The sequence below is a fragment of the Pangasianodon hypophthalmus genome, chromosome 25, assembly GCF_027358585.1.
Source record: "Pangasianodon hypophthalmus isolate fPanHyp1 chromosome 25, fPanHyp1.pri, whole genome shotgun sequence".
NCBI classification, from domain to species: Eukaryota; Metazoa; Chordata; class Actinopteri; order Siluriformes; family Pangasiidae; genus Pangasianodon; species Pangasianodon hypophthalmus.
The window spans coordinates 15,336,787-15,360,837 of NC_069734.1; the positions used below are offsets into that span (position 1 = coordinate 15,336,787).

A 24,051-nucleotide genomic window follows, 5' to 3' on the forward strand; every position below is an offset into this window, starting at 1 on the left:
ATTTTAACCAGACATTTTCAGGAAGGCAATTCAAAGAACACCAGTTTCAGAAATGTGCTCTTTATCTGTCAAGTAGCCATCAAGGTTTATTATGGTTTATTGTGGAAGTAAATGGCTTCGGACCTGCTACTATTCAACTGCAATCTGTTACATGTCATACATAATTGAACTGAAGAGTCTGCAAAGGGGTCAAGTGAGTATTCAATTGATCGACTTTCAGTAGTATTGCTTCCACATGTGAGAATGGAAGCTTTGTTTGGTTCGCCAGCTGCTGCTGAGACTGTCTGCACAGCAGCTAATTGTCCAGATAAGGGAGTACTCACAGACCCAGGCATTGTAGGGCCTCTAAGACAGTTTGCACAGACTTTGTAAACGCCATGGGTGTCAGAGCTAAACCAAAGTGAAGGGTACATCACTCTGCTGATCTGAAAACAGATATACTGCCTGTCTTCCGCTGCAACTGGAATGTGGAAATGCATTTTAATGGAACGGGTAGTGAAGATAAGCAAAGGAGCTTATCTTCACAACCAAATTGTGTTTGCTCACTTTTGTATGCATAGCATAGTAAATATGTAAAGGCAGTCATTTTAAGAATACATTTAGGCTAAGATACAGACTTTATTTATTTGAACCCAGCCAGGCAATATGGCCTGTGTACTAAAAATACTGCATGTTTCTCCAATAGTAACTGCACCACTGCACTGTTGATCTCATGCCATTGCGTGGCCGACCCTTGAGTATGGTGGTGGTCAATACTTAAAAATGCCAAGACGCCTGGAAACGTGGTCATGCTCTCATCTGGCACAAAACCACTGTAGTGCTCTGGGTTTTTGCGTGGTGATACCAACATGGCTCTGTGTAACTCACTTATTTGCTGTTGTGGCTCTGAAACACACTGGTTCGATGCATCTCATTTGGGATCATTATGAATTTCCAGTGTTTCAGTGCACCAAAGACCTGTCGAAATACTAGCAGCAGGTGTTTGAGCCAGCCAACACCACATTAACAAAACCCAGTGATCGACCACACAACAATACTATTGCTTGGTTAGTGTTGCTTATAGGATTTCTGCACCCATTGCACCTGCAGTTATGAGCATTATCTCATTAAGGGTCAGGAGCAACTGTGCCCCATTAAAGGGATACAACCAGCATTCACAATAGCATTATTTGTTTTGCCAACCAGCATGTCTCTGTTATTCAGTGTCTGTTTTATATAGTATTCAGGCTGCATTATTTCAACTGGAGGCACTGAGGCATGGAGGCATTCTTAGTGTGTCTGCATCTGCCTGTGCAGCCTGGCAATACACTCTTGAATTAATGTAAGAGCTCTTTAGTAAAATTGATGTATTACCCTCTGATCGTCAAATCACTCCAGTACCTGGTTATCAGAATTCAGCAATTCACTGTGCTGCTGCATTGCCAATAAAAGCTCTTCTGTAGCCGAGCCTTCTGCTGGTTTCTGTTTCTATCATGACAATGCAAAAAAGGAGCTTTCTTCTTCAAAGTTTGCTTAAATCCCGGCTACAACTACAGTGTCAGAAGAAGGATAATGAATAAGCAGCTGTTTTCATATAGTGTACAAACTTACATGCATCGATATAGGCATTATGCTGCAGATAGGGCAAGGATCTGTAAGTGACAGTCCAAAATACCCCAGTCCTAAATCATCTGGATATTGGTCATTGTCCATGATCAAACGCCTTTGGGGCAAATTGGGAACAGGTGAGACTGATCATGACACGTGAGGGGAAACGTCCAATAGCAATACACGGGAGGAGACAGGACAGAAACCAAAACAAAAACACACGTGGCAACATAAAACTCGGAAGCGTCCGCTGTCGCGCTGTCGGTTGCTTAAGCGTGCTGAGCGCTTTTGCATTTGGCACTTGGCGCAAGAGGGAAATACCTGACAGAGGGTTGTTTTTTAGGCTCCCTACATGAGGTCACACTTAAAAGTGTATTTGTACTTGGCAAGAAGACAAGCAAACAGGAATACCCCAGTTGTTCCGAAGGAAACCGGTGGTCCAGAGTATAAAGAATTAATGCATTGTAACGTGAGGTTTGGGTTTTGTTGTGTTTCTTGTTCGTTGTTCTCAAGTCTTTTATTTTGGAGTTTAGTCATAGTTCCTGTCTAGTCATGTGTTCCTTGCCCCTCCTGTGATCTTGTCATGTGTTTCCCTTGTCTTTGTGCCATGTTCTGATTGGTTCCTTGGTTTCATGTGTCTTGTTCTGATTGGTTGGTTAAGTCATGTGTCCTTAATTGTTTGGTATATATAGCCCTCATGTAGCTATTGACTCTTGTTGTGTATTGATGTTGTAACCTTTTGTCTGTTCAAGCCAAGCCAAGCCAAGCCAAGCCAAGTCAAGTCAAGTCAAGTCAAGTCAAGTCAAGTCAAGTCAAGTCAAGTCAAGCCAAGTCAAACCAAGTCAAGCCAAGTTAAGTCAAGTCTTTATTTGTATTTTGGGTTTCACTTTGTTAAATAAAGCTGCACCTGGGTTCATCACCACGCTCGCCTTCCCTAATACTGTCAATGTGTATTCTACAAATGTCAAGAAATTTACAAATGAACCTATAGATGGTATTACACTTCATTAGGTTTGAGCACTGTGACTGAGATACTTCGACTCGCTATTATTCCTCGCAGTCAGTGTAGAAAACTGTTGTTTTTCCATCTATGCTCTAGCCTACAAGGTTCCCTCTACCATGTAGCTGAACCACAAAGAAACAGCATGTCTTTCTCAGGGGAAAAGCTTATTAAAACTGTCAAACTGTCATAAAAAAATGCAGAAAAAAGTAATATGTTCAAGCAGCTCTTATTTTATTTATAGGTATCATGGATTTGGAGAAAAGCAATTCAGCCAGTATTAAGCATTGCTGGACTTTCATCAGTTTCTAAGTTTGTGTGTACGTTTGTAATGATGTTAACTCTCTCTGCACGTTTTCTGTTGTGTAAGCATATTCAACATGGGCTTTAGCTAGTATTTCATAGGCAAGTTTCAGCTGTAATTTTGAAAAATATCTATTTTTCATTATAATTTTTACCGAATGTCCAAACAAAAGTGTGTTTTCATTTGAAAAGGCAGAAATTTCTAACCAGAAAGCATTGAATAATGTTAGTTCCAGATCATATCGACACACAGAGGTGGAAAGTATTGTTACTATACTTAAATATTGTTGAAATACTTTATAATTTATACATTTAAATATCGAGTACATCAGTGTGGACGCTTTCAGTAGCTACTTCAACTTTTAATTTTGCAAGATTTTGGACAATAGCTATACTTTCCCTTGTCAATGTCGTTTTGTTGTGTTTGGGCCACGTATTAACTGAATCCACACGAGGTAAACATGAAAAGTTGTACAATTCCGAGAATATAACATGTTTTTATTTTCTAACACCTTATTAATTTCGCTGATAATGAAAGAAACCGACCAGTCTCTGGCCATTATCAAACCCTTTGTAGACACATGATTGTAATAGTAAGATCTGACATTTAGACCTGCATACAGTACTAAGGCAATTACTATTGTGAACCTGAAATCTGAAAAAGCCAGATGAGGTCATACTCACTGATCCCAAAAGCTTTTAGTTATAGTTATCAGGGTTGCCATTTTGGAAGAACATTTAATGCAGCTGGTCGTTTCTAAGAAAGCAATTGGAAAACATGTTCTCTTCTGGTAAGACTGGCAATGCTATTTGTTTTCCTGCAATCAGGCATCTACCTTGCTTCAAGATGTCGGCAGAACGTAATGGGAAACAACAGTGACACACGCACATACATATACAGCTAAAGGCTGTTGTCACTCACCTCCCCATTGCAGAAGCAGTAAATGATGGACACGAAAAATCCCTTAAATACAACAGAAAACACCGTGAGGAATATTAGAGATGGCATTTTCTGACTCACACACACACACACACACAGAATAGCTGATACAGAACTTATACTATGACCATTTCTAAAAGAAGTATAATGGTTAGGACATTACATCTGTGCTGTTGCATGCGTTGACGTTATCCAGACTGTGTGGAAAAAAAGATTGTACTTTAATTCACAGATTTCCGTCTCCCAAGTAGCACTGTAGTATCAAACAGGATTTGGTGACTCAGTGTTTTAAAGAGCAACTTCAACTGTTTTTTCCTGCTTTCACGCCCCATTTTTAAACACTATATGCATCACCGGCCACTAGACACCTTGACGTAATCACTGGTGGGAGGGATCCACCCACAATAATACACTCTATATTATTTATCTGCTGATGGATGCTGTACAGCGGTGGTCAATTTCACAGCTCTAATACTCACTCACAGGCAAAAAGATTGAGTCCTTTAATTCCCAGATGGCCTCTTATGTCTGTGCCATAACAGTCTTTTGAAAAAAAAAAAATTCAGGCATTGGAAAAGGGAGATATACTTTTCTTCATGTGGGTGCACATGCATTTCTGAGCTATAGATATTATCCACTCCATAATGCCCCATTTCCTCTCCCAACTTTTGGAATATATCTTATAATAAAAATGATTCAGTACTTCATGCCATGGTCTGGAACGAAAGGATGTAGAATCTAAGGTTATGTTACAGTATGTAACTGTGGGTTTATGACTGAGTGAGTGGAGGACCAACAGACCACCTGGGTCACTTGGGTTGACGAGAATGGTCAGAAGATGAGTGTGACATAACCAGGGCCTTTTTGTACAGTGAGGGGAAATGAGTATTCGGACACTTTTTATTTTTGTTATTGAATGCATATATCCACTTCGCATAATTAGACTTTGTACTTTGCACAGAAAAGTACATATTCATGAGCATGTACAAAAATAATTTGTATTTAAAGAGGAAAAAAGGTATCATCTTCAATTCTCCAAGGTTACAAGGGTTCCTCTGTTGGACTCGCCATTTCGCATTAGGTTCACCTCCATCAATTTTCAGTGGAATTCAAGTCAAGACATTGGCTAGGCCGTGCAAAGCTTTCTTGGGTTATTTTAGCCATCTGTTTGGGGTTATTATTTTGTTAAAACGTCCATCTTCTTCTCTCCAGATTCTGTTTCTTGGCCAATGGGATTAAATTCTCCTCTAACTTGTCCCAGTACATTGTTCCATTCATGTTTCCTTCGATGTTGTGCAATGCCAAGAACCATTTGCAGAGAAGCAGCCCCAATTCTTGATGTTCTTGGGTAATATACATATACACAACTCTTCTTTCTCCAAACATGAGCTGAATTATTGCCAAAGAGTTTTATGGTCTATTTCATTGACTCTGTAGCTGTTTCCATTGTGTTGTTTAATATCTGAGAACTTTTTTCTGCCATATATGGATACCTATGGCTATCAAGATGACTTTCAAGACAATTTGTTTGAAAGGATTCTATGCAATCTAGTGTCTGGGATAGTGAATTTGATTTGGATTCTACTAAAACATTAACCAGAAATGATTTTTAGCATTTAGTACATACCCACTGTCTTAAATACCTCAACAACCATTCAACCAATTAATTGAATCAAGACCATTACACCAGTCTTATGTATGTATGGTATCTTGCATTGTGGGGGATTGTGCGAGTGTATGTTTTTACCTGAAAAGAGTTGAAGAATAGCTCACAGTACATGCGCAGCTCCCAGCCCAGACCAGTAAAAGTGTGTGGCATCCCCACAAACACAATGTAATGCACCCCAAACACCAGCACCAACACCAGTGTGGACTTTGCCAGCTTCCTACACAGAGACAGAAGGGGAGAGAGAGAGAGAGAGAGAGAGAGAGAGGCTGTGGTCTATTCTGATCATTGTGATCATTGCTATGCAATGTTCCATTAGAATCACATAAGACATTTGAGGACTCGGAAGGATCCCCATTTGTAGGGGTTTAAAAGTAACAGCCATTTGGAATGCACTTGAACATCATTTTAAAAAAGGCAGTAAACAAGAACAAGTATTACAATTTAACATTGAACAGATGGACTAAGCAACAACTAAGCAAAACCTAGACCCTGGATGGGACACCAGTCCATCTCAGGACACCAGTCCATCTCAGGACACCAGTCCATCTCAGGACACCATTCACACACGGGGCAATTTGGTGTAGCCAATCTGCCTACCAGCATGCTTTCAGGAGGTGGGAGGAAACAGCAGATCCTGGAGGAAACCCATGAGGAGGACAGGGGGAGAAAATGAAGAGAAACTCCACACAGACAGTAACCTGAGATCAGGCCCAAACCAAGGATCCTAGAGCTGTAACCTGCCACTGTGCCCTTTCTATTAACCATTTAATATTACTAAATGTAATATTTCTTACTTAAACTTGACTTTTATTTTTTACTAAATGTTGCATTGACCTTTTTTTTTTTTCCGTTCATCACAAAAACAGCACAAAGAATGACCGCTCTGAAGAGCCCATTGACGTAAATGCCTTTCATTACTATTGTTCTGTAGCTGGTCCCCCTTTAAAGCACCCTGCATATAGTTCATTACTTTGGAATGACACACACACACACACACACACACACACACACACACACAGAATAAAACTTAAAAATTAATATGTGGTATTAATATATGGGAGTTCCAACTAATGCCATTAACACTTCTTTCACCATCTCATCCTCATTATTATAATTTTCCTCCAAACTGCTAATTTTGTAGCTAGGACTCATTAATTGCTTCCAAGTGTCTAAGTGCATGTATCCTTTAAAATATGCTACTGCTGAAGGTATATATCCATAAATGAATTATTTATAATTTAGACGGAAGAATGAACACATGGATCAATTAACAAATGAATGAATAGCATATTCTCTAAACAAATAACTGAACTATTGTGCAGTCGTCATCATGGGTAACAGGGAGTGATCTGAAACAACAGGTGTTGATGTGGAGTACTACCTACAAAGTCATGTAGTTATGTATGAAACAGTATTTGCAAGAATACAGCCATCCTTCTCTTTCTTCTACTCATCTGTGCATGTCACACTACACATACTTTATATGTTTATATGTTTCCACTGCTCAGATTGTGACTGCGGTCAGAGCTACAGGTGACCAGTCCTCCAAAGCTGGGGATAACCTCCTCTCATTTTCTTGTACTCACTTTTGTAAGTGCTTTCTTGTATATTACATGGGTTTTTCATATAACAATACCATAGCCTCTGTTGGCTTGTTGGCCTAATGCTGCTTTTGCTATATGTTGTGTCTATGGGCTTGCAATGTGTGGTTTTACTTGTGGTTTTATAGTTTGGTAATTGGCCCTTACTTTTTCTTGTGGGATCAGTTTCTTCTTTAGTGTTTTCTCCTCCATCTAGCCAACCATTGGGCCTTTAGCCTGGGGTTGTAGCCACATTGTGTACCCAATTTTCACTTCATTTGGATTGGATTTACCCCATAGATTAATTTCCCCCCCCAAACAACCATACTGGAAAAATTGTACTCATGCAGCTGGTATTTAAATCTCTTGGAGGCCAAGATGGGTGATCTTAAGGATGCTCAACAGAGCCCTTTTCATATCTCAGTGGCCAGTCATCCTTCTTACCCATTACCAGATAGTATGAGGATAGTAGAAGAATCTCTGAGAGATTCTTCAAGGCTGGTAATGACCTACAAGCTGAGATGCCATGTTCAATTCCAGTCTCAGCAGTATCACAGTTGCACTGACAGGCTCTAAACTAGCTGTTGTAGCTACTCTAAATATGCAAGTGGTCAGAGTAGGCTTGGATGGTGCAAAGCAACCTTTGCTAAACTGCAGTTCAAGGATTTCATTGATAGCTTTCAAGGGGGATTTGGACAGACCTAAGCTCAATCACCCCCAAAAATCTGTCACACATATTCTGGCTAATATGATGAACCATGAGTAGGTTGGTTGTGACCACTTGCCTGTGGATGATACGTATGTCGCATTGCTGGAGGTCAGATGTGCGCTGCTAATGTCTCCCTGGTGAGGACTTATTACAGTATTACAGTAGTCCATGTAGCATGCATTGGCAATACATTAGTTAATTTGCTGGTAGTATTAGAGCAGCCCCTCAAATCTGCAGAAGCTGACACCTCTGGAAGGGGACTGACTGACACATTACTCGTGGCAGTGGGACATAAAGGGGCAGGATATGGGGTGATTTTCTGCTAAATTGGTTTATACATGTTATGAAGTGCAATTGGAATAATACCCGTTGCCTGGTTAACCCTCTGGAATCTGCTTTGTGTGCCAGGGTCAATCTTTGCCCAAGCAAACAATGAGGCATTAGAATGGTGGATGTAGGATTTGGAATCATGAAGCCATCACAGCCAAACAGACTGTCTGCATGGCACCTTTAGGACGCCACAATCCACAAGAGACCTGCCTGCCTCACAGGAGGAGCCACACCCTCGGATCCCTCAAAGGTGTCTCGGTGCCCCTGGTCTATCCTAGCATCCCCAACCACGAACAAAGAGTCTTGTGGCGCACACTCCTGAAGGGTGGGGGCTGGCAATGGGATGCTTTACAGCAGAAAGTCGGCTAGAGACTACATCAGATCAATGAGTGGTGATGACAATGTCATAAATCCATATAAAAAGATTGCAGACACATTTGACCTGTCTCAAGGGGCTGCTCACATACTGCATAAAGTTTTAGTGGCAGTGTAAAAATGATGGACTATCACTGTAATGTATCTTGACACAGGAAGCAGAGAAGTGCAGAGCACATTTTGGGAACTTGGTATTAGGAAAGTAACAGGAATGACCAATTGGTGTGGGAAAATATAAGATATATATATGTCCTTATATCTGCAGAATAGATGGCATCATCTGCAGAAAAGCTTTTTACTAGTAGAGCATAAGTGGTTTGTAGATTCAGGATTCTAGGATGCTGAAAACGTATCCTTTATTTCACAAATGAGAACATAAAGTTAAGCAGAATATTTACTGAATGTTCAGTCACTTATTGTAAAACCAAACCATAACAAAACTATATTTGTTCAAAAATTTAAACTATACTATAATTTCAGCATGACATGACACACCTATTTGGTGGCTTGAGCTTCCATTCATTTATTTCATCCAGGGAGGAAAAACAGACTGTATTTCCTCTGGTATTTTACACCGATCAGCCATAATATTATGACCACCTGCCTAATATTGTGTTGGTCCCCCTTTTGCTGCCAAAACAGCCCTGACCCGTCGAGGCAAAGACTCCACTAGATCCCTGAAGGTGTGCTGTGGTATCTGGCACAAAGACGTTAACAGCAGATCCTTTAAGTCCTGTAAGTTGCGAGGTGGGTCCTCCATGGATCGGGCTTGATGACCAGCACACCCCACCCCACAGATGCCAAGTCAACACCTTGAACTCTGTCATGTTCCTCGAACCATTCCTGAACAATTTTTACAGTGTGGCAGGGCGCATTATCCTGCCGAAAGACTGCTCTTCTGTGGGATCAGACCAGACGGGCTAGCCTTCGCTCCCCACACGCATCAGTGAGCCTTGGGCGCCCATGACCCTGTCGCTAGTTCACCAGTTGTCCTTCCCTGGGCCACTTTTGGTAGGTACTAAACACTGCATACCAGGAACACCCCACAAGACCTGCCGTTTTAAAGATGCTCTGACCCAGTCGTCTAGCCATCACAATTTGGCCGTTGTCAAAGTCTCTCTAATCCTTACGCTTGCCCATTTTTCCTGTTTCCAACACATCTACTTCGAGAACCGACTGGTCACTTGCTGCCTAATATATCTCAACCCTTGACAGGTGCTATTGTAACGAGATAATCAATATTATTCATTTCACCTGTCGATGGTCATTATGTTATAATATATATTCTTTAAAGTTGGTTCTAAGATGATGGTTTATTGATGATTAGATGATTATCGCTTCCCTGTATGAGTAAATGTAAACGCCAGTTTTTGTATGAATTGAATTGCAGTATATATTGTACTTCTGACTGCACATATGGTTGAAAGTTATTCTCTGGAGGCTAGTGTGATCTATTTCTTTTAATAAGACAGAGGCAGGGCACGGCCTAAGAAATCTTAGTACAGCATCAACACAAGACACTATAGATTAGTCCCGTGGTTGAAAGCATTCCACCAGAGGTGTTGCATTCAGCAAAAATCTATCAAAATTTAATACAAAAAGTGAAAAACCAGACTACCAAAGGTGTCTTGTCTCACTGCTGACTAGTCACCATGCAGTGCTGTTCTCTCCCAAATGCCATGGCATTTTCTAAGTTGTCTTTTCATGCATGAATGTAGTATATGTGTATGGTTTAAGTAATAACGAATGCCAGTATCCTTTGTCCACACCACTGGGGACAATGACTGACAAGATGATTGATAAGCAAATAAAATGAAATAACAAAAAAAAAAAAACATACTTTAGACTCAAGGCAGAAAAACAAATAGTATTTTCTTATATACAGCAATATTTACAAGTTTATACAGTGGTAGAATTGGTGGTCTTTTTTTTTTTTTTTTTGTTTCCATTTCACTTTGTTCTGTATTTCTTGGAGACTAAACTGTGGTATTTTATTTATTAATATTAATAGATTTAGTAATAAATTCTTTTTCACATTTGTCCAAAGTTAAGGTAAAACTGTACTAAAGTTAGCAGAAACATTAATGCCCAGGTTTTTGACTTTATTTGCGGTGGCCATTGAATTAAGAGTTGCAGTATTCTGTCATTGCCTATAGGAAACACATTAGATTCATTCCAGTTTGCAGCATAATGTTAAAATGTGTCCCAATTTGTTAGATAGAGGAATGCATTTGGATTCTGTAAATAAGGTGCTCTGCCATCTGCATAAACCTGGACTAAAGATATTTTTGCATAACTTTGAGCAAAGATGAAAATGTTCCTCTTGCATATTTCTTCCTACAACACATACAGAGGCAATGCTGATGTGCTGGACGCCATGTACGCGCTGAATGCCCTCACTTTCAAAGAAATGTAATTCTCACCCCCACACTGTTCCTAATGCAATAAGAAGTACTTCTCTGAAATGTTAGCTGTAAATAATGTGAGCTGTATCAGGTCCAGCGTTATCATAAAATCCCTCAGCGAACTGGAGAATATTTACAGATCAGATGTCACGAAGATGAGTAGATATAGCTAGGTTTTGCTCATGCCTTTCCACATATACAGTATAGGATTTGAGCATTTGATGCCCTAAACCGGCAATACCATTTTATTCTGTTTGTGAAGGAGAGATAACAAAGAGGCTTAACCAAGGACTTTAACAAATTAAAACAGTTTAAAGAAAATAAAACTAAATAAATAGTTGAGAAGTCAGATCACCCCCATCTGGTGCAACTCAAAAGATAACGTTGCACTTTTTTTTTTACAGTAAATGGTTCCTATACCTCTGGTTTATCTGATTGGCTACATTTTGAAACCATCACCATTTGCTAGCTAGCTGGCAAACATGCCTAAGTAACTATTAACTGCTAAGAAATATACAGTATGTTGTAAGCTGTCCTCATAATCATTGCCAAACTATGGAGCTGGTCAAGTTATTTTCCAACTTCCTAATTGTCATACTGTTGTGTTATTTTCTTTAAAAATAACTTGCGTATAAAACTTTCATTTCTACTAACACTTAGCAACTGGAAGCTAGTCAGACCAGGCTGGATTTTCCAGCAGGGGGGGGGGATTGGAAAGGGAAATTTCTGCCGGCTTTTCCAACTAGAAAAACTAAAAGCTCAGATTTATTTTGCTACAGTAAACACTGTCGTAAATTAGTAGCCCACCAGCAATCGAAGAATCGAGAGAGCAGAAGATACATATAGACTTTGTGCATGTAATCCAGGAAGTAACTGCAGTTAATACTACATAATGTGTCAATGATGGTTTGAATTTCTCAACAAATTACTTAGAAACATATCAGTATATCTCTGAATCTCTGTTATTTCCCACATCTTGCTCTCTCATGTTCTCTGTGTACGTATGAATCAATGCCTCCCAGATTTCACACACCTCTGAAAAGTAAAATGAAACAGTAGCTCGGAACGGCACGGCTGTTTAAAATGAGTTTCACTAGCAGACCGCGAGCAAGCAGTCCCGTCCAATAAATCGATACAGCATGCCTTCATGATGAGAAAAAAAAAAGTCTGTTTTGTCTGTTGCAAAAAAAAAAAAAAAAAAGTTGGGAAAAAATATAGTGAATATGGTAAATGGTAGACATGAAAAATTCTCATTATGGCTACTGGTGTTATGAATAATTTTTTTTTCTGCTGGCCAAAATCTTACACCCCCACATACATTCCTTCTAACAGCTTGTGACCTTGGTAGATAGAATTGAATATTTTATGCAAGTGCTAACTCCGGATAAAACAGAAGAGATTGCACAAAGTATATAAAGCATTATAGTTTATTATAGAACCTTACTCTAAATGGATTCAATTAATTTTAGTTTGAATTCTATATAATTATCATCATTTGTCATTTGTCCAGTGCATCCCGTTTCCACTGTTCATCCTTTAGACGTTTGTGCAACTTGATTACAGATGTTTCACCTGTAATGAATGGAAAGACACGTCTAAATAAAACCCAGTGCATTTCAGAGCGGAAATACGCCATGAAGTCAAAAGAAAGCCAAAGATCAACCAGTTCAATCTGGTCTTTATATTGAGTGGCCAGATGGTAGCCACTTCTCAGTAAAAGGCTCATATGGATTTGGCCGAAAGGGACCTTAAAGGACTCTCGGGTCATGAGAAACAAGATTCTACGGTTTGAGGAAAACAAGATCTTCGGCTTTAATTCCAAGATGTTGTTACATCTGGAGAAAACCTGGTCAATATAATCCCTACAATGCACAGTGAAGCACGACGGTAGTACCATCCTGCTGTGGGGATGTTTTTCAGCAGTTACAACTGAGAGACTTGTCAGGATCGAAGAAAAGATGAACAGATTGACGTACAAAGACATTCTTAAAGAAAAAAAAAGAAAAAAACTTACTCAAAACTGCCCAGAACTTTAAACTGGAGCAAAGGTTTATCTACAAACACCACACACTGACCCTAAACACTTAGGCAAGAAAATACAAAAAAAAATGTTAGATACATTTATTTATTTATTTATTTTATTTTTTTAACCAAATCCCAGTTTAGTCACACACTTCCTCACACACACAGCGAAGGATGAAGGATGAAGGTTAATGCGCTTCCTCTGAACTGCGTGAACATGAACGCCACCATCCACATAGGTTTAAATAGCAGCTTATGCAACATCACAGGATAAACTCTGCTTGAAGAACCATATTAATTGCCCTGCTCTGAATATAAATGAGCTCACAGGCAGCCACAATTAGCTAGCGTCACACTGAGAAGAAAGCGAGACATACGGGCCCTCTCAAACAGACAGTTCGGCCAATTATTTCATCAGGAACTGTCATCTATAAATTCACAATGATAGGGTAAAGCTTTGACAAATACACCATGACATGTATTAACCTACACTGGATGGCACAGAGGGGACGGATTGGTTTCTATATACTGCAAATCAGGAAGATTCTGTCAGAGGAACTTATAGCGCCTGGTAATCATCTTGCACCCTAATTTTAAATGTAATAGTGATAAAATCCATATCGTGTCACATTAAATGATGAATTAATTTAATTTGTATGACAACTGCTTTCTGTAATACCAGAAGGCAGGAGGATTCTGCCTTCCGGTATTATAAAAACATCTTCCTGCCCTCCTTGAAGATTCAGGAGAGTCTTTGGCATGATTTTCAGAATATTTCATGCATTAAAGTCTACGTCACATAACAGTCCACTTTAAATAACTTTAAAGGCCTTCGAATTAGGTACTGGGTTATCAGCTACAAGTGTAAAATCATAGAGTGGCATCCAAAATTATGAGAACACTAGTGAAAATACTTCTGTTTAGCATTTTTTTTTTTCAATTTAACACAGGTTTTCATTACAAATGATATTATCAGCAACAACTTCATTGAAAGATAGATTCTTAGGAATTATTTACATGCATTTCAGAATTTCTTAGTATTTAGTATGTCCCCTGTTTGCTTTAATGACAGCGTGGACTCGAGCTGACCCAGACTCCATATGTTTGTGTAAAAACTGATGATCCGTGTTAGATCAAGCCCATCGGCGTGTCGTCTGAATATGTGTTTCAGTGGAAAGGATTAGACTCGCGGAAAATCTGGCCTTTTGTACAAATGGAGTCAAACGTGGTCAATATCAAAAATTTGCTTGAGTTTAAAATATGGATCTAGAAATTGTGCAACATCTTGAATATTAATTTAATGTAGAATTTTCAAAATTCTAAAACTTTCTGTTTTAAATAAAAATAAAAATCCCAGATTTTCAGTGTGGTCTCAGACTTTTAGACCCCACTGTCTGTAAGGAATAAAACACTTGGGGGTGTGCTGTTATAGGAAATTAATCAATGGTTTGGTGGTTGTGATGCAGAATAACATGAAGTGGAGTTACTATTACCACCCCAACGTTGTTTATTTTCCAAAATACAGCACATCCCAAAGGGTTTCATTCTTCTTTTATTTATTAAATAATGACACCTCAAACTTTTATCCATTTCTAGTTGCATTTAATGTTGCGTAACAATTTAAGACTTGCTTGGCATTCTTTGTACGATCTCATTTGCATTTCCGGGAGTTATTACTCTTATGGTTTTAGGAGTGCATGTCCGTTTCATCCAAAACTTTTGAAAGAGCGATCTCCCAGCTCATCAATCCAGTAGATGCCCTTTTCTAAAAGGGATTTTTATGTGCTCATAGTTTATGCTGTTAAACGAAGCAAAGTTTTTCTCCACATTGATTCCGTCTTCCCTTGTTAAGGGTTTAACACTCCTCACACTTGCAATCAGAAGTTTGAAAGGTCAAACTATTGGTGTTTGAGACATGACTTTTTAGCTATTTTTAGCTATATACTATTTACTTTTAAATCTATCTGAATCGCCTAGCAGTTTAAACTGCTGAGCAAAACTAATTTATTTCCATCCCATTGTTTCTCCTAAAGAAAAAATACCAGTCAGTCTCAGTGGAGAAAAATCTGTGGCTCTGTAAGGCTTTGGGGGGCATTTATTTATTTTGCTCGCATGGTTTTGGGGCATCTTTCCCTTTATGGGGAAGGGTCACTACAAATCAAGCCAAAGTTCTTCTGACTGATCATTTTTATGCTGTGATGAAACATTTCTATCATGACCCCACCCCCAAATGAACACCCATGAGAGATTTGAGTTGATATCCTGGAACACCAAAGCGATAAACACCAAAAAATATTCCCTCACTTGGTGATTATCGCTTTGGTGTTCCAGGGAATCTATGTCAAGGCAAGTTCTGGTAGCTCATGGTGTCCCAACACTTTACTATCATACGCCATCAACTGTTTACTGTTTATTGCTTTAATAATAAAAAAAAAAAGTGCTTTTAGTGACTTCAGTGACTTTTACCTGTACTGCTTGCGAGTGTCGTATCTGCCCGCGTTCGTCTCTCGGATCTTGGTGGCCAGAACTCGCACGATATTCACAAACAGAATAAAGTTGAGCTGCAAGGAAAACACATTTTCAATTCAATTTCAACTTTTAAGTGCTAGGCTATTTATTTGACATGTATGTCACTTTTCTTAAAACCACAATCCACAAAAAAAAAGGCAAAAATAATGACTGGCTGTCGGAACAGCTCAGCCATCTTGTGTAAATCTACACAAAATCAAAATCTATTTAATTTGCAGTACTAACATTACACTGTTACAGGACTATTATCAGGCCGACATGTACTAGCACTTGTACTTTAATTTTTTTTAAATAAAGTCTACAGCTTCTGTAAGTTGCTCTGGATAATGTAAATGTAAATACTGTGTGAGTATAGTATAGTATAGTGTAGTATCCTTATTCATTTTAATTCAGTTTACCCAATATTTTCCAGGCTAAATAACATAAATCAAGATAGTGCTAATATTTAATTTATAAGAAATACAATTCTAGAGCTATAAAACCTGAAATCCTTCAACGTACTACAAACACCCAGTCCGTAAAACTATTGATGATACAATATTATGAGTCAAAGATTATAGCTTACGTGTTTACCTGCTTTAATCGGTGGAACAAATTCAAAAGTGTGTGTGTTCAAATTCAAAGCCAAATTCATCCTTCTCTTAGGAACACCTTTTGCCCTGCTCATTCATGCAGTTATCGAATCAGCCAATCATGTGGAGGCAGCAGCACAATGCATACAATCGTGCAGATACAGATCAAGAGCATCAGTTCGTATTCATATCAAACATCAGAATACAGAGATATTTGTTACTGCTATAACATAAGTGATAAGAGGAACCGATTTGCTTTACGGATGTTCCACAACATTATATGTAGCTATAAACTGATAAAAAAAAAAAAGGCATGATGCGTTGTTCTTGAATACATTTTGACTGAAGTCCGTTTATTTTCACTTACTTTTAGCAGTGAAATAAACTAAAATTGAATATTTAAATCAAAATGAGTGGAGAAAGCAATATCCTATTAGATCTCAGTGAGGGTTCAGAAGTCTGTCTTATGAATACAAAAGCAGTGTGTGTTGAGGTGACATCTCAGCAAGGATATGGGAGTAATTTGGCATTAATTAATTATAGATTAATGCTTATGAAGTCTGAGGAGGTGACCTCCTGCTACTGAGAATGCTTTATACTGTGTATCTGTCAAAGCACACTGAATACCTATTGTACACTTGGCTAATTTGCCCTTCTGTGTTTTGTACAATTCCATGATGCAGCTTCTGACTGTAAAACAAACTTTTTAAAGGTGATGACACATCGAGATATCCCCCGAGGGTGAAATGTCTTCTTTCGAGTCCATAAAGAAGAAGGCGAGCACCCACGCACCAACCGCTTCACAATCTTCTAGATTAGTTGCCCAAAGCCTTAACCACTGAGCCACCATTTGGAGACAGGACTTGAAGTGTTGGCGTGTGGGTGCTCGTCTTCGTCTTTATTTACTTGAAAGAAGAAGGCTGTAGGTAGCTGAGGCTTTGGAAAAGCACCATAGAATCATCTGTCAATCTTTCTAGCAAATGATCAGCTATGTTACGTTAATATTATATTACAGGCACACACCAATATGATAAACTATAATACCTATTTTAATTATTATTGCATTTTCTTTAAAAATCGTATCTGTAATTCATTCATTCATTCATTCATCTTCAGTAACTGCTTTATCATGGCCAGAAGACCACAGGCATGAGACAGGGACACACCCTGAATGGGACAGGGCATCATGCACACACACATTCACACATGCGCTCACACCTATGGACATTTTTGCATAGCAAATTTTACCTACTGGAAAATTTTAGAGATAAGACCAGAGAATCTAGAGGACACAACCAAAACATGAGACTTTACACAGCTAGTAACCCTTTGGGGGCGTGTCAGAAAAACAAACATGGACGACAGTGTTGTTAGTGAGTGAATTAAGAAATGTATGACGTTTAATTGCCAATAATCCAATATGGCAATGTAACTAAACATAACACCCTGCCTATTTTTGGGACATTTACTGGTATGCAAAGTGGCTTCATACAGTCAAGTCAGGGAAATAGCTTCTCTTATCTTCGCCAGCACTTACCACGTTTATTTCATTTGCATTACTGATGATAAGAAAATCGAATTTGATAGCAAGCCAGGGTAGAGGTTTGCAGTAGCATTGGGGCAGTGGTAGCTCAGCTCAGATCCCAGCACTGACAAGCTGTTTCTTAACACTCAGCTGCTCAGTTGAATATAAATGAGATTTATATAAGTCGCTTTGGATGTAATCGTCTGTCAAATGTAGTATGATGGAAGCCATAGTGGCCTAATTTTTTATAGAAAAAAATCTGGCATGCAGCTGAAGGCTAAACCACAGTAAATGGAAATGCTTCAGAGCATACTAACACTCATTTTAATTACTGTCTGGAACTGCAGACATCAGATAACAGCCAGACTACAGTACACGAGCTGCCCTGACCTGCCACTGCAGCGCTTTTAAAGCCACTGGTGATACCGAAGGGCAAGTCAATAAGTGATGCTTCTTATTGCTAATGATGTACGGTGCAGAGGTGGAGTTAGGCGAGGTTCCTAATGCCTTGGTCATGGGTGGTTAACGTAATGCATACAACATAGCTGGTTATTTACAGGCCGTTATGCTAATTGTGCTATAATGATATCCATAAAAGGTTTGTTTTGTTTGTTTAATTACATTTTATTGGCTATAAGCTGCTATAGGAACAGGATTAACCATTTTTCCATTTCTTTTTGAAAGCTTTTAGCCAGATTTAGAGATACAGTATACCTTTTGTTTGGAAAGTCTGTAAGAAAGGAGTAAAATAATGCGTTTGTAGGTATAGATGGCTTGCTAATGCATCCCATGCCTACTTTAACAGCAAGGATTAATTATTATTTTTTTTTTTTCTTTTACACTGAAGCCCCAGCCCCAAAGAAGGTCTGATATGTCGTATGTTCCGAGATGCTTTTCTGCTCAGCACAGTTGTAAAGAGTGGTTATTTGAGATGCTCTAGCCTTCCCGTCAGCTCAATCCCTTCTGGTCATTCTTCTCTGACCTTTCTCATCAACATAGGACAGAACTGCTGCTCATTGGATGTATTTTTTTCATTTTCATGCACTAGTAAAGGCAGAGACGTTTGAGGAGCAAGATAACAGGAGTTCTAAATCTAGCTTATCTTCATGACAGCGGATATATATATAGTTCATTCACACGTCTGAGATGAAAGGAAGGGGAAATCCTGTTTAACTGCATAATTGAATTTCATTTCATAAGCAGTCAATGTGCTTAATCACTCAATGGTCTATTGCAGTCAGTTCATATGTTCGTTCATTCATTCATCCTTTCATTCATCTTCAGTAATCGCTTTATCCTGATCAGGGTCACATTGGATCCAGAGCCAGATTTATTATGTTTGTGCATTGAGAATGTACCTTTTCAGATAAATGTGATGCACACAACATCACTCAATATTAACTTATTGGCAGGCATTAAACACTTTTTAAGAGTTGTTCTTGATGTTTTATTGTTCTACTAAACTGATTGTTTTTGGTTCGGTCCGAATGTAACGTACCCCGTTACCTAAACTGATTTTCACACCGCGGATCTAGGCTGGTGATTAGGTTTTTATGTCTAGAGTTGATCATGAGCCTTTTTCTGTTGGGCCAAGCAAGCCAAATTGGGTAAAATTCAACAAAAAGCTAGTTTCCTAAGCCAGTTTTTGGACCTTTGTTCCTGCTTCCATCACTTTATCAATTTATCACTCATTATCTCTCGGCAGCTTTTTAATTGCGGACACGAAAGCAAACATTTCAATTAAAGCTTACTTTGAAAATTGGCGGCTACCCTGCTTGGGTAATTAGTTAATTAACAACATATTAAGGATCTGCAGCATCCTAGTGTGTGCGTGTGTGCGTGTGTTCGTGTGTGCGTGTGTGCGTGTGCGTGTGCGTGTGTGCGTGTGTGTGTGAGAGAGAGAGAGAGAGAGAAACAAGCTGCAATGTGGGAGTCTGTGAGTCAGTTTAGTTCCTACATGACACATAATACTCAAAACCAAGAATTTTCAAGGCTTTCAACAAGGGTTAAGGCATTTGATTTTTTTTTTTAACAAATAAAACACAATATTCTTAAGGTGGTAATTAATTTGGAATTAATTACAATAATTACAGTAGTTGTTACCTTACTAAATTAATTCTTCAAGCACCTCTAACCTCAGAAAATCATGATTGTGATTGAATTACAAGCTCACTGATCAAGTTATAAACACAGCAATAATAGCTTGGTTAATGGGTTAATGGGGTACGCGTAGACAGGGCCATAGCTAGGAATTCTGGGTCCTGTGATAGAATAGTGGTATCCTCTAATCCTATGAAAACCCCACTGATGTGTTCATGGAACAGTGATTGAGCACACTGCAGTAACCTTTCCCATTTTCATTACATACTCATTCACTTCATTATTACTTATTCCAGTTTTTATCTCTTTAGGCTTCTGTTCCTCTATATTCATGACCGGGCCAAAAGCATGAAACTCAATCCATTTTCAAGAGATTTCCTTTTAATTATGAAAAAGAAAAAAAAAAAAAAAATCAAGCACCTGCAACAAAATCACAAGGTGAGCTATCCAGCACTCAGTGTTGAGAAAGGCAGCTAGATAGCCAGTATTAGAGCTTCTTGCTTTTTAACAATGCTCCAGGCACCAGAAGCCTGTACAACAACACTCATCTTTCTTCAAAAAGAAAGTGCTTATCCTGTGGGCTCCCTTCACTACGCCTTGCCTCTCTCTTCTTCTTTTTCCTGCCACTTTTGAAATCCTGATTTTTTTTTTTTTTTTTTGAAACATGGACAGTGCACTAAAGTATTTTTTGAAAGGGGGGCGGTAGGGGTATTATTGCTTGTAGAATAAACTTATTTAATCAATATTGCATTATTTTGGTAACATTTGGTTACATTGGTTACATTCAGACACGTTACTAGCTTTTGACGCATGAAACGAAACTTTCAGTTGCATGAGAATGCTAAAAGTGTTAATAGTTTAATGAAGCCTTTCACTAGAATACCGAATACTTACTCGCGTAACTTACTTGCGTTATACATTAGCTAGCTATCTGAGCTTAAGTAATTCCATCTTACTAATTAATAATTACACGAAGCACTACATTACCATTGAGTGAATGTAATTCACGTGAATTATATTTGTTTGTTTTTTTTTTTTAAACAATGTGTAATTAGCCTGTAAGTCGCTGCATTTTCTTTATGCTAGTTATCAGATTTTTTTGTAGCTGTTAACGCTAATGGGAAAAAAAATGCTCTTTAGTTTCCGTCATTGTTCCTTGACTGAATAATAATTTACACATGTTTATCTGTATTTGATAACCATTCTTTTAATGCGTCTTTGCATGCACGTAATGAGAGAGATCATAATGAATTGTTAGTTTTGCACGTTTTACTACTAAAACAAAACTAAGTTAAGCGAAGTTCAGAGGTCAGTGAAAAATAGCCAGGGGTGTTCATGATTTTTTTTTTTTTTTTTTTAATTTTCTTACAGTGGTGAAAATCACAACCAAGCATTATGAAAGTCATTAAATTTATTCCTGATCTCTTATATTGTAGTTCTTAGCCTATTTATCTGGTCACTTGAATTGAATGGATTTAATCCAAACTTCAATAACTCAAAAACAATATGCCTATAAATAATGTATATGCCTATAAATAATGAGCCTAATATGCTCTGTTGGCAGAAAATTCAGGAATAAAATAAGCTTTATGCCTCTAATACATAGACAAAATATTATTGTGCACATTTAAAGAATGTTCATGAAATGAATCTGTACTCTGAATATATTTACAGTGAAAGGGCCCCTGGCTACAAACATTTGATAATCTCTGTGCTAGCGAATCTGTCCTAGCCTTAGCAAACAGTTATAATGAAAGCAGAAAACTGTCTAGCATATGGACTGACTGTTGTAACTGTGAGCTGAATGCTAGCTTGCTGATTCTTGTTATCTTGTAATTTTGTAATCAGCAATGTCACGTATAATTAATTTCATTCTTTACTTACTCCAATTGCTGTCAGAATAGGCACCTGGTAAATCCACTTAATATTGCCTGCGCTCAGTTCCCAGCACCTGGGTGAAGAAATATAGTGAACAATACGAAGTTTAAATTCACAGTAACAAGGCTAATTTGCTGCAGCTAATAATTATATGGGTTTGTGTGAGCTCTGTGTGAGCACTGTGTGTATCCGTGTGCATGTGACAGGGTTGCTGTGTTCGTGTGCATATGTCTGCGTCAGTGTGTTAAAGATAATTGGTCCTTGCCGTGCATCTGCCAGAATAGCCCTGACGACGGCCCAAGCTGACACAAAGAGAGCGGGAACACCTATACAAAACACATACACACACACAAACAGAAACACAAATACAAAGCATCATTACTATTAACACATGTACACACATAATGTATATACTTACTGTATACACATGGCAGTAAATGACCAAACCAACACGGTCTCACAATTAATCTGCAAACTTTCATCAATTTTTATTCAACATTTCCCATCCCAATAAATACAGCACATGAGCAAATCGACATACAATTTGGAATGATTGACAAGTATGTAGGTGTTTCCAATTGACTGATATTAACTGACTGATCCCTTGGAAGGCCCAAACCTTCTCCCTACAGAATGCTAGTTAGTAGTTCATTTCATGTTCCTGGTTTGATCACTACATAAGCATAAGCATGCTTTTCAGTGGCTTATTGTGAAGTCTTGCCATTCAATCAAGTTGTGTTCGACCGCCGCCTGCCTAATAACATTGATTTTGAATTGTGATTCAGTAAACACTACACATGGAGCCTAACCCTCATATATTGACTCAGCACCCTCACTTTCCATCAAGGTCAAATGGGAATTTTATAAGTTTATTAACGTGAAATAAAATCGTACAATGTATGTTCAACTTAGCTAACATTAGACAAGTATATGCAGTCAGGTCCATAAATATTGGGACAGTGACACAGTTTTGGTAATTTTGCCTCTGTACACCACCACTGTGGATTTGAAATGAAGCAATCAAGATGTGACTGAAGCGTAGACTTTCAGCTTTAATTCAAGGGGTTTAACAAAAATACTGCATTAACCGTTTAGGAATTACAGCCATTTTTTACAGAGTTCCTCCATTTTCACAGGCTCAAAAGTAATGGGACAATTGACTGATAAGCAGTTTCATGGCCAGCTGTGGCCTGTTTCCTCCTTACATCATGATAACTTAAGGAGATAAAAGGTCTGGAGCTGATTCCAAGTGTTGAATTTGCATTTGGTAGCTGTTCATGGGAACTCTCAATATGCCGTCCAAAGAGGTGTTGATGCAAGTGAAGGAGGCCATCATTAGGCTGAAAAACCACAACAGACCTATCAGAGAGATAGCAGAAACTTTAGGAGGGCCAAATCAACAATTTGGTACATTCTTAAAAAGAAGGAATGCACTGACGAGCTCAGCAACACCAAAAGGCCTGGGAGACCACAGAAAACAAAGTGGACGATTGCAGAATTCTTTTCTTATTGAAGAACAACCCCTTCACAACATCTAGCCAAGTCAGGAACACTCTGGAGGAGGTAGGCCTATCATTGTCAAAGTCTACAATCAAGAGCCACCTTCGTGAATATAAATACAGATAGTTTACCTCAAGATGCAAAGGCCAGATTAGACTTTGCTAAAAAACCTCTAAAAAAAGCCTGACCAGTTCTGATGCAAGATTAACTTGTACCAGAATGATGGGAAGAGAAAAGTATGGAGAAGGAAAGGAAGGGCTCATGTTCCAAAGCATACCACATCATCCGTCAAACATGTGGAGGAAGTGTTATGGCATGGGCATATTTGGCTGCCAATGGAACTGGGTCACTGGGGTTTATTGATAATATGACTGTTGATAGAAGTAGCAGGATGAATTCTGAAGTGTACAGAGCTATACTTTCTGCTCAGATTCAGTCAAATGCTGCAAAACTGATAGGACAGCGCTTCACAGTACAGATGGATAACAACCCAAAACATACTGTGAAAGCAGCCCAAGAGCTTGGAAATTAAATGTTCTTAAATGGCTGAGTCAGTCACCTGACCTCAGCCCAACTGAGCTGCTTTTCACTTACTGAAGACAAATCTGAAGGCAGAACGACCCACAAACAAGCAGCAACTGAAGATGGCTGCAGTAAAGACCTGGCAAATCATCTCAAGGGAGGAAACTCAGCATTTGGTGATGTCCATGGGGTCCAGACTTCAGGTAGTCATTGACTGCAAAGGATTTACCTCCAAGTAATAAAAATAATCCTAATATTTATGATTATATTAGTTTGTCCCATTACTTTTGAGCCTGTGAAAATGGAGGAACTCTGTAAAAAATGGCTGTAATTCCTAAACGGTTAATGCAATATTATTGTTAAACCCCTTGAATTAAAGCTGAAAGTCTACGCTTCAGTCACATCTTGACTGCTTCATTTCAAATCCACTGTGGTGGTGTACAGAGGCAAAATTACCAAAACTGTGTCACTGTCCCAATATTTATGGACCTGACTGTAGCTAACA

At 38.6% G+C, this 24,051-nt stretch overlaps 1 protein-coding gene across 1 annotated transcript in view; it reads right to left on the reverse strand.

Annotated features, from left to right (window-relative positions):
* Nucleotides 1-24,051, reverse strand: part of pth2rb (parathyroid hormone 2 receptor b) — a 45,062-nt gene that overhangs the window by 2,973 nt on the left and 18,038 nt on the right. The window contains exons 8-12 of the mRNA XM_026947788.3: nt 21,790-21,850; nt 21,531-21,597; nt 15,387-15,481; nt 5,578-5,716; nt 3,813-3,854 (exon numbers count right to left, since the gene is read on the reverse strand). Of these exons, the coding sequence (XP_026803589.1) occupies nt 3,813-3,854; nt 5,578-5,716; nt 15,387-15,481; nt 21,531-21,597; nt 21,790-21,850 (404 nt within the window). The remainder of the gene's footprint in view (nt 1-3,812; nt 3,855-5,577; nt 5,717-15,386; nt 15,482-21,530; nt 21,598-21,789; nt 21,851-24,051) is intronic.